This window comes from Martes martes (genome assembly GCF_963455335.1).
Source record: "Martes martes genome assembly, chromosome: 1".
Taxonomy (NCBI): Eukaryota; Metazoa; Chordata; class Mammalia; order Carnivora; family Mustelidae; genus Martes; species Martes martes.
In genome coordinates this window covers 85707-98878 of record NC_137888.1, presented here as the reverse complement: position 1 = coordinate 98878, position 13172 = coordinate 85707, and the positions used below count along the sequence as shown (strand labels likewise).

Below are 13172 nucleotides of genomic sequence, written 5' to 3'. Positions count from 1 at the left end.
CCTCTGCTCAGCCCTTGGTAGGGTCCCGTTGACCAGCGGGAGGTGGCAGTGCCCTCCAAAACCTGTGGTGGTTTTTTTTTACCACAAAGCTGTTAGAACTGACAAGTAAAACTGTAGGGTTTTCCGGACGTTTCACTCGACGTTGTCAAGCCAGGTAGATGTTTGGATGGAGGCATCCGTGCCCCGGGCAGGCTCATTGCGGCAGGTAGAGCTGCTGCCGTCCTGGGTTTCCCCAGGGGCCTGGGAGGCGCCGTCACGCGCTGTGCCCTCGTGGATGGAGACGCCCTCCCACAAACCCGATGAAGGGAGGTCCCTCTGCTGCTCTCGTTTCAGGGCACGGCCGGCCCAGACCCCACTACCGTTTACGTGGACATGAGGGCGCTGCGTCACGACCGGTAAGGGCCTGTCCACACCCGCAGGGGAACTTGTGTGGGCTGTGTCGTGAGCTGACCTCCCGGTACCCTGGGTTAGTGGCTGGCTGGCCAGGGCCCCTGGGGCGCCTAGGCTGCCTTCTCGTCCCCTCGTGTCGGTGCAGGTGAGGCAGCAACCCCGTTCCTGTGGGTTCCACCAGCGGAGGGATGATGGCCGTTCCCAGACGCCTGACCTGGGTCTTCCTAGGGATAGAAAACAAGTGAACCGTCCGACGGCAAGCATGTTCTTCCCACGATGCCATTTTAAGACCAGGCTTAGTGTGTGTGTCAGTAAACGTACGCTGGGGGCCACGGTGTGTCCCTGGGGGTCTAGGTCCCTCCCAGCAGTGAAGCTGGGCGCTGTTCCGGACCCTCAGTCCGGCCACACTGCCCCTTGAGGGAGACAGCGGTGGAGCTTCCTGGGGGTGCGGCTAGTGGGTCCGGGGAGGCCCCAGGGAAAGTCGGAGCAATCCTTGCCCTGGGTCGTGGCCAGTCAGCAGGCAGGCGCTGCTCCAAGGTCACGGCAAGGTCGTGAGTCTAAGGGCGAGGCCTGGTCCACAGACCGACCTCTAGACTGATAGTCCGTTTCTGATGGCCTTTTCCCTTGTTAATTTTCAGGGTACGTTTGGTAGAACGGGGTTCTCCGCACAGTTTGCCATTGACGGAGTCTGGAAAGGTATCGGAGGCCGGAACCTGGCCCCTGGCGGGTGCTGAGAATTCAACACGTCCTAATAGAGACAGACTGACCAGGGTCACGGCTGGGCTGATGCAGAGGGCTCGCCTCTTCCTCACCACTCACACGAGGACATCAGAAAGGGAGAGAAGGGCAGAAGCCGGAAGGAGCTCCCACTGTGGGGCTGGGCCTGCTGGGCCCCTTGGGTCAGGGCCCGATGCCTCCGGGGCAGTCTGGAGAACAGGTGTCCTCAGGACGGGGGAAAGCTCGAGGGAAGGAAGAGCACCCTCGTGGCTTTTTCCGGCGCTGCAGTGCAGTGTGGGGGTGGCCTGGGCGCCAGGAGACGGCAGCATCAAGGACGGGGCCGCGCGCCCAGCATCGTGGCCGGCGACAGTTGGCCCCCAATGTCAGGCCTTCCCACGGCTCCTGCTGTACATCCGTGCTAGGCCGAGGGCAGAGGGGGAGCCCGTCCTGTACCTGCACAATCCCAGAGGCAAGAGACGGAGGTTGGCACAGGCCACGCAGCCTGGAGGGGCCACCCCGTTCTGTCCTATACCGTTAGGGTCACAGCAGCATCTAGGGACAGGGCTGTGGGGGCAGTAACAGGAAAGCCTGTGTGCCTGCAGAGGGTGACCAGGGTCCGGGTCCTGAGGAGGAACAGCCATGGACATGAGGGGCAGAAGGCTCCCCTGGTGCAAAGGTCCTGGGGTGGGAGTGTGGGCCTCGGAGGAGCCAGTGTGGCCCGAGTGAGTGGGGCGGGGAGAGGAGGAAGGAGGACCATGGACGACAGAGCCTGCAACCCCACGTTCCTGCGACCCCGTCACCCTTCCTCCCGCCTGCCTGGAGGTCCCCACGGCCATCTGCCTTGTATGTGGGGGTGTCACCCGAGACAGCACGGGTGGCAGGTGGTCTGAGCGGAGCCCGTGGCCCTGCATGCCTGAGCCGGCCGGCACGGACATGGACAGGTAGCTCCCAGGCCAGGCTGGGGCTCAGCGAGCCGATGGAGCCTGGCGGCCCGTGGTGTGTGGACGGCACCCCACACGTGTGGGCCCTGAAAGGGCCTGTTGACCTCGTGTGGCCTTAGTGGAAGACCGCGGGGGTGGGGGACGCTATGGAAACTCTCCTTACCCCGCTCCACAGCTGAAAGAGGGTCCGTTCTTAGGAACTGGGATAATTCTACTAAGATTCACAATTGATTTTTATCTATTAAAAAGTCTCTATTTCTGTGAAAAATCAGAATCTGATTTGGGTCGGCTTCTGACCCTCCTGATCACTCACGTTCTCTTTCCAGATCCTCCCTGGGGTGAAAGTCATTATTGCTCACACTGAAACCAAAGGGCCCCTTGGAGACTCACATCTGGGAGAGGTAAGGGGGGGCCCAGAGCCCCCGTGACCTCAGCAGCTGCTCCTTCCCGTCCCTCCCCCCCAGTCTGTCTCAGAGTCAGGAATTCTCAGGAATTCTCTGGCTCAGAGTCAAGAAACCTTGAGTTTTGTGGGCACTGGGAGGGCTGAGGAGCCGCACAGACACTGTGGGTCCCCTTGAGAAGCAGTCCCTGAGGGAGGGGCTGGCTGGGGGCAGACACGGGCTGGGGGGGTCCCTCTGTCCTCAGAGTGCAGGCTTTGCGGGCGTCGCTGTGCTGACAGCGTGTTGTGCATGTGAGTGGGTCCTGAGTGACTCGCGGCCAATGGGACTGTCCCTGGAGGCTGGGGGCCCAGGTGGCTCAGTCATGGTGGAAGGGTCTAGGCTTCCAGTGCCAGGCTCTGTAGGCGTGCACCAGGTGGGCACAAGGACCACCGTGCTCTGCCGTGTACCGCTTCTGGGGTCCCGGGTTTCTACCGGACGCTACCCAGTTTGTCTGATGGGGGCCTTTCAGGGGTCCCTCAGTGTCCTGAGTAGCAGGTGTCCTGGTCCCAGGGCTGAGTGTAGTCAGCAGGGGTACTCCCCTTGGCCCTCCCCCTTCCTGGACAGCTGGACCCTGGCCTGTTAGGGCAACAGTTTGGCCCCATGGTGCTCATGGAGGGTCTGGGCCAGGCTGGGAACCTCCCTCTCAGGGCAGAAGGCCCTACTGGCCGCCCTGCGCCCTCTCTCACATCCTGTCTGTGGGGTGTCTGGAGCCAGGCGCTCAGTCTGGGGAGCGGACTCTGTGTCCTGGATGGGCCATGGTTAGAAGGACACACTAGGGGACCCCGCAACCCTCAGTGCTGCTAGCCTGTGTGTCGCTGACGGGAGTGTGGGTGCGCGTAGATGCGGCGTGTCAGCCGGGGAGTTCAGCGGCCACGCCTGCTCCTGGCACCTGTCCCCGAGGGACGTGCAGATGCCCCCAGCCCTTTCTCACCGTCCACACCATCTCACTCTCCACAAAGGAGAAGAATGCTTCACCTGCTTGCTCTCCGTGCCTGTAATTTTAACTTGTTCGCAAGAGAAAACATCTCCCTCTCCCGCCGCCTCTACTCACGTTTTCTTAGGGCTCTGGGCTCGTGGTGGCTCCGGGCACGGTGAGGGGCCACCACCTGTCGTCCTCTGGGCCCCACAGATCTGGGTGAGCAGCCCCCACAACGCCACCGGCTACTACACGGTCTACGGGGAGGAGGCTCTGCACGCCGACCACTTCAGTGCCCGGCTGAGTTTTGGAGACACCCAGACTGTTTGGGCGAGGACGGGCTACCTGGGTTTCCTCCGAAGGACGGAGCTCACCGATGCCAGTGGAGGTGAGGCTTGGCCCCAACGCGGCCACGGTGGTGCCCATGTGCAGAGGCGCCCGGGGTCCCCGGTGTCCCTCGGGTGTCCCCCGGGTGTCCTTCTGAGGCGTGCGGACCGTGTTCACAGAGCGACACGATGCGCTGTACGTGGTTGGCTCTCTGGACGAGACGCTGGAGCTGAGGGGAATGCGCTACCACCCCATCGACATCGAGACGTCCGTGGTCCGAGCCCACAGGAGCATCGCCGAGTGGTGAGCGCCCTGCTGCCGCCGGCAGCCCGCCCTGGGCCGCTTGTGGGCTCTCTGCCTCACGTCCGCATCCGTCTCAGGCCACGGATCTGGCTTCCAAATCGTGAGGCCCCTCAGTCGTCCTGAAGTGTTCTGCTTTACTCTGAATTTTTTAATTTCAATGGTCTTGACTCTTGATGTCTTCCCTTGGTAGGAAGCTTGAACTGGGTCAGGTCAGCGTCAGATAAAACCCTGGGTTCTCATCTAGGACCGTAGTCAGAATAGGGATTCCTAGAGAGCGCGTCTGGCCCAGCTCTCCCCTTGGTAACGACGTCACGCTGTGGGGTGGTGTCGGCGAGCATCCGCGGTTCGTCTTACCCTCTGTGTTTGGCTCCATTTCCCACGTGTCGTGGGGCCCGGAGGCTGTGCCTGCTGCCGTGTGACACCACCTGTCTTGTCCCCGCAGTGCCGTGTTCACCTGGACCAACCTGCTGGTGGTGGTGGTGGAGCTGGATGGGCTGGAGCAGGACGCGCTGGACCTGGTGGCGCTGGTCACCAACGTGGTTCTGGAGGAGCACCACCTGGTCGTGGGCGTGGTGGTCCTCGTGGACCCCGGTGTGATCCCCATCAACTCTCGGGGCGAGAAGCAGCGCATGCACCTGCGGGACGGCTTCCTGGCCGACCAGCTGGACCCCATCTATGTGGCCTACAACATGTGAGCGCGGCCGCCGGGAGAAGGGCCCCGGTCCTCCCGAGCGCTGTGCCCTTCCCTCTCTGCTGGGACAGAGCCATCTCCAGGCTCCCCAAATCTCACGTTAGAAGCCGCTTCCTGGGCCGTCTGAAGAAACGTCTTCCTCTCCGAGGACATTCAGGAGAACAGGAATGTCAGTACTTGAACGGAGGGCTGCCTGGGGGAGGCGGGCCCGGCTCGGGGTGGGGAGGGATTGCAAGTGCACTACTGTGTCGCGAGTTTGCACTTTTTTTAGGCTAAAAGTATAGTTCTTGATTTTAAAAATTCAATTATTTATTCCCACTTCCTGTATAGACTTTATGCTGGGCAGAGCTTGAGGCCCCTGGTCCGTGTGCTTCACTTCTGTTTCGTGGGGAGGAGCCGGGGGGCTGAGGGGGTCCTGGCCAGCCCCCTGACTCTGCGCTCACAGGGCACTTCCCGTGCTGGCTCGTTGTGCAAACACCAAGCATGCGTGTGTCCGACCGTCCGCGCGTGTGGTCAGGGAGAGCCGAGAAGCGCCGCCGGCGGCCGTCAGGTCAGGTGCCTGCTTTCGGGCGGAGGGACGGCGTTTGGTCTTCGGCCTCCGTCCTGGGTCTGTAGCTTCACGCTGTCCAGTTAACGTCCTTGTCTTCCTGCCGGCGCCGTCTCAGATCTCGCGGTCCGCGGGGCCGCGTTGGATTGTTACTTTTATCCGTCTTCGGCGGACTCGGAGGCTTTGGGGGCAGCCCGAGGCGTCAGGTCTTCGGTGGCTCCCGCGAGTCCCCTGCCGGGGTCGAGGGGCCATGGGCAGAGCCTTGTGTTCCCGTCCCTCCCACCGACCCGGGCTCTCCCAGTTTGAGTTGTGTGCCTATAAAACTTGGCCAAACCACATTCAGTTATTTTATTCAAACTTGGTGAAACTGACGGATCTAATATTATAAGGAACCTAAATCAAAGAAGAGAATGTAAAACCCTTTAGATACGTATAAGAATTTGAAGCGAAGCTCAAATCTGAGATTATTTTTATATAGCTATTAAAGAGTATGTTATGAAGTCATGGGGTTCTGGGGGGGTTGAGGGTGGGAAAGTTTATGAATTACGCATGCTTCCTAGGAACCACCAGGTGCTTCTGGAATTAGCCTGGAGCAGTGCCTAACAAAGCTATTACTAATTCTCTTCCATCTTAAATTCACCACCGGATGGGTCCCGCCAGCCGGGCCGACTCTCACATCTCCTGCTTGGCTGCAGGTAGCACGTGCGTAGTAGTTCCGTTTCCCGTGGTGTTGCTGTGGTGGAATGTGTTACACATACTGGAATTCTAACAACCCTGTTGTAATTGTGTACATAATCTGTATAACTTATTGTTTGACGTACAGGGGCTCTAGCCCTGGACCAGTGGAGGTTCCTCGTGCTAGAATGCCAGCAGGGAAGACTACCTAACCCTGATCTTAATGTTGTAGTTTTATAGCAAACAAATACTGTAAAATTTTTGTATCGAGAGGTCAGTGGCAGTAAGACAAAGTGTCTTGTAAATTAAGATTTCAAGAAGCACATTAAAATGTTTTAAAATTGCTCTCTGGGAATTCTGTATATCACACTAAAATTTTTTTATATCATGTTAATAAAAGGTATTGACTTTGTAATTCTGTCCTTTGAAATGTGTGAAATGTTTTTTAAGTAACTCCAAATACGATATATTTTATTATGCATTCTTCTTTCTAAATATAAAAGCATTTATGCTTACAGGATAAGATCTACCGAGCGCATCTCAGAAAAGTAAGATCTCCTCTTACCTCCTGGTAATAGCAGCATCCGCGTTTGATGAAAATCCTTTCAGGGATTAATTTTTTCTTCATTAAAATTTTTACAAAATTAGGACCATATGCTTTTATATCCATTTTTGTACTTAATAAATTACAAACTTTTAATCTGTCACATATATTCTTCTACATGTTTTAACCACTGTGTCCTCTGGCTGTGCCGTGACTCACGGCTGTGTTGGTCCTGCTGTCTGCCAGTGTCGGGTGACGCAGGGACAGCACCGAGTACCCGCCGTCCACAATGGCAGCCGCGGTCCCCGACGAGGTTCCTGCAGAGAGAGTGACTAGGGCAGAGCTCATCCCCGTCTGAAAGCCCGTGTGGGGTGGCCTCTTTCCGGCAGCCACCAGTACGGGCCACGGACCCTTGGCTGAGATTAAAAGAAGTCCTTGCCAAAATTGATAGTTAAATAAGTGTCACGTCTAGTCATGTTAAATATGTTTTCATGTGTAATCGTGATTTCTCATTTGATTCATTCTGTTCAGATCTGCTGACTCTTTGTGCTCAAAGTTTTTTTGGTTAATTTGTAGGAGCCATTTTATATTAAGAATTATAATGTCCACATATACAGTCCATACTGTATCTAGTAGGTCATTTGCATCTTGATACTGTTTGCTTTAATTTAGGGTTTTAAGATTTTTATTTATTTATCTGAGAGGGAGACACAGAGCTAGCATGAACTGGGGGGGAGGGGGGCCGAGGGGGCCAGGAGCAGGGAGGAGAGGAGGAAGCAGGCTCCCCGCTGAGCAGGGAGCCCCGTGCGGGGCTCGATCCCAGGACCCCGAGATCATGACCTGAGCCGAAGGCAGAGGCTTCACCCACTGAGCCACCCAAGTGCCCCAATTAAGGTTGTTTTTTAAATGTTCTAGTTATTTTATGCGAACTATGGTTACTTTTGCTTAATTTCAGATTATGGATATAGCTGATTTGTTTCAAAGTGATGCTACTGAGACGGTCAGCATGACCGCAATCTCTCCTTGTGGAACGGAGCCTCCACTTTGGGTGAGAAGCCACTGAGGCAGGAGCCTCATCCTCCTCGCCCAGCTCAGAAGCTCTGGTTCCATGCGGGGAGAGGCAAGCCGAGAAGACCCGAGGGTAGGACTGCCCCCGTCTGATCACCGAGCTCTGAGAGTGGGTCTGTCCCTCAGAAATGGGCCATTGCTCCCACTCCCGGGTCTAGAACCCTTGCCTGCTGGGAGAGGAGGCTATAGGACAAGTAGCTCCTTGGTTCTTCCCAAAGGAACTGACTGCATTTGCTTCAGAGCATGGAGAAGTTTGATCATAAGGGCACTTTTTTAAAAAAGATTTTATTTATTTATTTGACAGAGAGAGACACAGCGAGAGAGGGAACCCAAGCAAGGGGAGTGGGAGAGGGAGAAGCAGGCTCCCTGCCGAGCAGGGAGACCGAGGTGGGGCTCGATCCCAGGGCCCGGGGATCATGACCTGAGCCGAAGGCAGATGCTCAGTGACTGAGCCCCCCCAGGGACCCACAAGGGCACTTTTTAAAAACAGTAGGAGTTGTGGCAAAAGGCCACTGGAAAGAGATTCAGAGATTCAGTGAAGGTACTGGCTGAACCGTAGGCTGGCCAGTAAATTTGCAGGAGAACCAGGAAGAGAGACTGTGGGAAAGAGCCCTTCTGGGGTTACGATAAATCCCAAACACTGAACTTGGGTGCTGTTTTCTCAGTGAATCCCACATTGGGTCGAGTTAGGCTCTAGAGCCGTCCACACGTCCCCCACCCCAGCATTGTTGAGAACAGGGCAGCAATCAGCTGGCCTTGTAGGAGCCTAGAAGCAGCTACGTGTGGTCAGTGGGAGAGACTAGGGTCCTGCCCAAACCACGGGCATGCCCACCACATGCTTTAGATTCAAAGGTAGTAACAGATTGAAAGTAAAAGAATGGAAAAACGTAACTCTTGCAAATAGCAACTACATGACAGCTGAAGTGGCTGAGCTAATATCAGATAAAATAGAGTCTAACACACACAAAAAATTTGCTGGAAGAGATAAAGAGGGACATTTTATAATGATAAAAGAATTCCTCAGGAAGCCTAATAATTATAAAAATATATGCACCTAACTGTAATAGATCACCAAAATACACAGAACAGAGACCGACAGAAATGAAGGAAGGAGTGATAATTGGAGCCTTCAGTGCCCCATTTTCTCTCTGTGGAATAGAATAACCAGGCAGACGACCAACGGGGACACAGACCTGAACAGCAGTAGAAATCAGCAGGACACAGGCGTGTACAAGACACTCCATTCAGGAGCAACACAATATGAATCCTTCTCAAGTACGTGTGAAAATTCTCTAGGCTAGGCCATATGCTGGCTGTAAAACAAACCTCGGTAAATTTTAAGAAGCTAAAAAAATCACACAAAGTATGATCTTTGACCACAATGGAACAAAATGAAGAATCAGCAGGAAAAAAATTGAGAAACTGACACATCCCTAAATAACCGAAGCATCAAAGAAGAAAGGAAAAGGGAAATAAAATACTTTGAGATGAATGAAAATGAGGACAACATATCAGAACTTATGGGATGCAGCTAAAGCAGTGCTTAGAAGCACATTTATAGTCGTTGATGCCTACATTCATTAAGAAAGATGATCTCAAATCAATAACCTAACTTTCTACCTAAAGACACAGCAAAAAGGAGAGCAAACTAGGCCTAAAGCAGGAAGAAGAAAGGAAATAATAAAAGTAGAAGTTAACAAACAAGCAACAGCTGGGGCGCCAGGGTGGCTCCGTCGCTAAGCGTCTGCCTTCAGCTCAGGTGATGATCCCAGGGTCCTGGGATCAAGTCCCATGGTGGGATCCCTGATTGGTAGGGAGACTGCTTCTCTCTCTCTCTTGCTCTCTCTCTCTCTCAAATCAAGTCTTTAAAAAATAAATGTATCTTTTAATATAATAATAATAATAAACGAGTAACAAAATCCAAGAAACAACTGGTTCTTTCAAAACTGACAAAACTTAGGTTGACCGAGAAAAAAATGAAAGACTCAAGTTGCTAGAATCAGAACAAAAGAGAGTACTACCGACCTTCTAGAAATAAGCAATATTCTAAAGGAATACTATGAATAATGGTATGGCAGTAAATTAGATGAGTGGACAGATTCCTAGAAAGACACAAATGACAAACCCTGACTTAAGAAGAAGGGGACAGTCTGAACAGACCCAGCAAATAAAGATAACAAATAATTTAAAAACCGCCCACCCAGATGGGTTCACCGCTGAAATCCACCAAACATCTGAAGACAGTTTAATACCAGTTCTTCACAAAACCTTCCTGGAAATAGAAGAGGCCAGTATTACCTGATACCAAAACCAAAGACATTACAAAGACTGGAAAATGAAAGGCCAAGGTCTCTTACAAACATGGACAGAAAAATCCTCAAAAAAAAAAAAAAAGTGGGGGGAGGGAGTTGGGGGAAAAAAGCAAATAAAACCCATCAACATACCGAAAGCTACGAAAGAATCATATACCATAACCCCGTGGAATTTACCCCAGGAATGCAAAGCTGTCCTGACATCTGAGACTCAGTCAAGGTAATGTACTGTACCAATAGAGTGAAAACCCAAACCGCGTGATCATTCTCAACGAACGCAGAAGATGGCCCGACGGCACCCGGCACTTCTGGAGTAGAAGTTGCTTCCCAGGAGAAAGGGCACCGACAGCCCCCAGCTAAGATCATGCTTAACGGTGAAGGAGGGGTTGCCTCCGCCCGAATCAGGACTGTTCATCAGGGTGTCACACAAAGTGCGGCCACCAGAAGAGGAGGTGGGGGCCCCTTCGGGTTAGACCCACACACCAGCCAACAGCCTTTCCTAATGGAGGCAGCTGCAGTCGGGGGGGGGCCTGGCTGCCGTGAACTCCCTGCTCGGGGCCCTAGAGCGCTGGGGATGCTGCAGGATGCCCTCCCCCGCCCTCCTCTGCTCTCGGGAGGCCCACCGTACCGGGAAGACAGCACAGTTCTAGAAGGACCTTGAAGGCTGATAGCGCTGGGTTTTTTTTTTTTTGTAAGATTTTATTTATTTATTTGACAGAGATCACAAGCAGGCAGAGAGGCAGGCAGAGGGGGAGGGGGAAGCAGGCTCCCCGCCGAGCAGAGAGCCCGACGCGGGGCTCGATCCCAGGACCCTGAGATCATGACCTGAGCCGAAGGCAGAGGCTTTAAGCCACTGAGCCACCCAAGCGCCCCTGATAGTGCTGTTTTACTAATCTGGTCTTTCCTAACTTCTCTGAAGACAAAAAATCACCTAAGTTCTTGCTCAAGCAGCCTCCCAACCACCTCCCCGGCCCTGACCCCCTGACCGGGGAGGGAGCGAGGCTGCGGTGTCGCACAAGCTCCTGGGGGGAGGGGGGCGGGTTGTGCCGGGAGCCAGCGCCGCCCAGTGCCCCCCGCCCCTCCCAGACGGGTTCCCCCCACCCCGCCCCCGCCAGGGAGAGGTACTCCAGGGGCCTCCCTGTTACATGAGGGGCCCTGGAGACTGGGGGGGTCTTCAGAGACACCTGGGGGCGTAGGGCTGCGCTCTCCTGTGCTCGCCCAGCCTCCGCCTCCTCCGCTCTGCTCAGGGATTCCGTGGCCTTCCCGCAGCTCCTGTGCCTGCGGGCGGGCTGGGAAGGGGTGCGCCCCCGCACCACCCCAGGACATGACATGAGGACCCCTCCTCTCCGTAGCAGGGAAGCCCGGCGATCGTCTGGCCAGGACTGTGCGCCGGGGCCCTGGTGCCTGCTGGGATGCTTGTGGTCCGGAGGGTGGAGGAAGGGTCCCCACAGCCCCAGAAACTCGCAGTACTCGTCACAAATAGGGTCCCAGGCTCGGCCCCAGGGTCTCCGCCCTGTCAGAGACAGACTGTCTGGGCCACTGTGGGTCAAGCCCGGGGAACCGGGGGTGGGGGGGGGCACAGGAAACCGCGTGTGGCTGCACCGCGCCTTGTGAAAAGCAACCCCCGAGAGGACAGAGGTGGGTTGAGATGCAGAGTTCCCCTCCTTGAGGCCCGAGTGAGTGGCTTTTGCTCCCGGCTGAAGTCAGGAGCTCCCCCAGGGCTCGCCTTGTCCCCGCGCAGCCCTGACCCGCTGGGAAGCCTGGGGCAGCTCCTGGTGGTCAGACCTGCTGCGGCCTGTGTGGGGACCCTAAGTGGCCATTCACAGCACCAGACGCGGCCTGTGGGGCAAGACGGGTCCCACTGAGCAGAGGTCAGAGGAGGACGATGGGCCTCTTACAACCAGGAAGCCCCCAGGATCTCTGGAGGTGGCCCTGCTTCCCTCTTTGGGGGAGGGAGCACCCCTGGGTGCGGGACCAGGGGGCACACTCTGCGGCTGCCCTGGCAGCCCTCCAGGGGCCAGTCCACGGCAGCTGGTTCCTGTCTGGTCTGGAAGCCAGGGGGACAGCCCGGGGCTGAGGCACCTTGAGCTGCCTGGATGGCAGCCGGCAAGGGAGCTGCAGGCCGGGGCTTGGCCCACCTCTGGTGGGGGTGGGATGGCGGGGGGGGGCTGTCCTCTGCTGCTCAACGGAGAGGGACAGAGGGGGAGCCCAGAGCGGGCTCCCCTACTCCTCCCTGTCACTCCCTCAGCCGCTGGATGCGCTGGATGCGAGGAGAGGGTGGAGGCCCCAGGAGGCGCGGCCTCCCACACCTGGTCACCCTCCCGTGCTCCCCCCAACTCCCCTCCACCCCTTCCCCGCCCCCTCCCCACCCCACGCCCTCAGTGGCCGCAGTCCCTCCTCCAGTGGACCCCCCCACCGCCCCGCCACAGCCGCCCCTCCCTCTGCCGCAGCCTCTGGACCCGCCTGTGGTCTTGTCACACCTCGCGCGGCTCCCATCGCTCTTCCTCGGCCCTTCCCAGACAAACCCATTTGGTGGCCGTACTTTCCTGGCCGTTTTATTTTCAAGGTCGACATCTTTCAGGGCTCTCTGAGGCCAGGGCGGTGGGACACGCAGGTGCCACCGAGCGCGTGGGGAGCAAACCTGCCAGAGCCTGAAGGAGCCTCCCGGACCCGCAGTGAGACGGCCGCCCTGCCGCGGGCCTGGGCCGTGGGCTCGCCGGCTGGGGTGGTCCCTGGAGAGGGTTCCTGGGGGCCTCAGCCCCGGCTCCACGCGCCCGCACAGCCGCGTGCGTCTCTCTCCAGCCACCCGGTCCCCGGGGCCACGTGACCCCCCCTCCCCGCCGTCAGGCTGGTCAGGCCCGGGGAGGCCTCCGGGGGCCCAGCCGGCTGGACGTCTGTGGCGGGAGCCCGTGGCCAGTGGCTGTCCCACCTGGTGCAGCCCAGCCCTCAGCTGCCTTCCTCACCCCCCACCTCCCCTGCCTCCCCCCTTCCTCCCCCCTCCCCCCACCCCTTTCCTCACCCCCAGCTCCTCCCACCCCCTTCCTCCCCCCTCCCCCACCCCCTTCCTCGCCCCCTTTCCTCACCCCCACCGCTCTGGGCCCCTCCTCACCCCTCTGCACCCTGCCCCATCTACGCTTGTCCCTTCACACGCCAGCCCTGCTCACCACACCCCCAGCCCAGTGCCCTTGCCCTGTGCACCTGCCCTGGCTTCACGGAAGACGCAGCGTGAGGAGGCCAGTCGGTCTGTGTCCTCCTCCTTCCAGGCTGCCGGTGTTTCACTTCTGTTTTCTGTCTCACGGCT

The 13172-nt window shown here is 56.9% G+C and overlaps 1 protein-coding gene across 2 annotated transcripts in view; it reads left to right on the top strand.

Annotated features, from left to right (window-relative positions):
* Positions 1 to 6362, top strand: part of DIP2A (disco interacting protein 2 homolog A) — a 99954-nt gene extending 93592 nt beyond the window's left edge. Inside the window, exons 33-38 of one of the 2 annotated variants that reach the window (XM_080808089.1) lie at positions 334 to 395; positions 1029 to 1086; positions 2375 to 2449; positions 3618 to 3792; positions 3911 to 4034; positions 4477 to 6362. In XM_080808089.1, the coding sequence (XP_080664215.1) occupies positions 334 to 395; positions 1029 to 1086; positions 2375 to 2449; positions 3618 to 3792; positions 3911 to 4034; positions 4477 to 4729 (747 nt within the window). In that variant the 3' untranslated portion in view covers positions 4730 to 6362. Of the gene's footprint in view, positions 1 to 333; positions 396 to 535; positions 569 to 1028; positions 1087 to 2374; positions 2450 to 3617; positions 3793 to 3910; positions 4035 to 4476 lie in introns of those variants that run through there. The other variant, XM_080808090.1, reaches the window with a different exon arrangement.
* The last annotated feature ends 6810 nt before the right edge of the window (positions 6363 to 13172 follow it).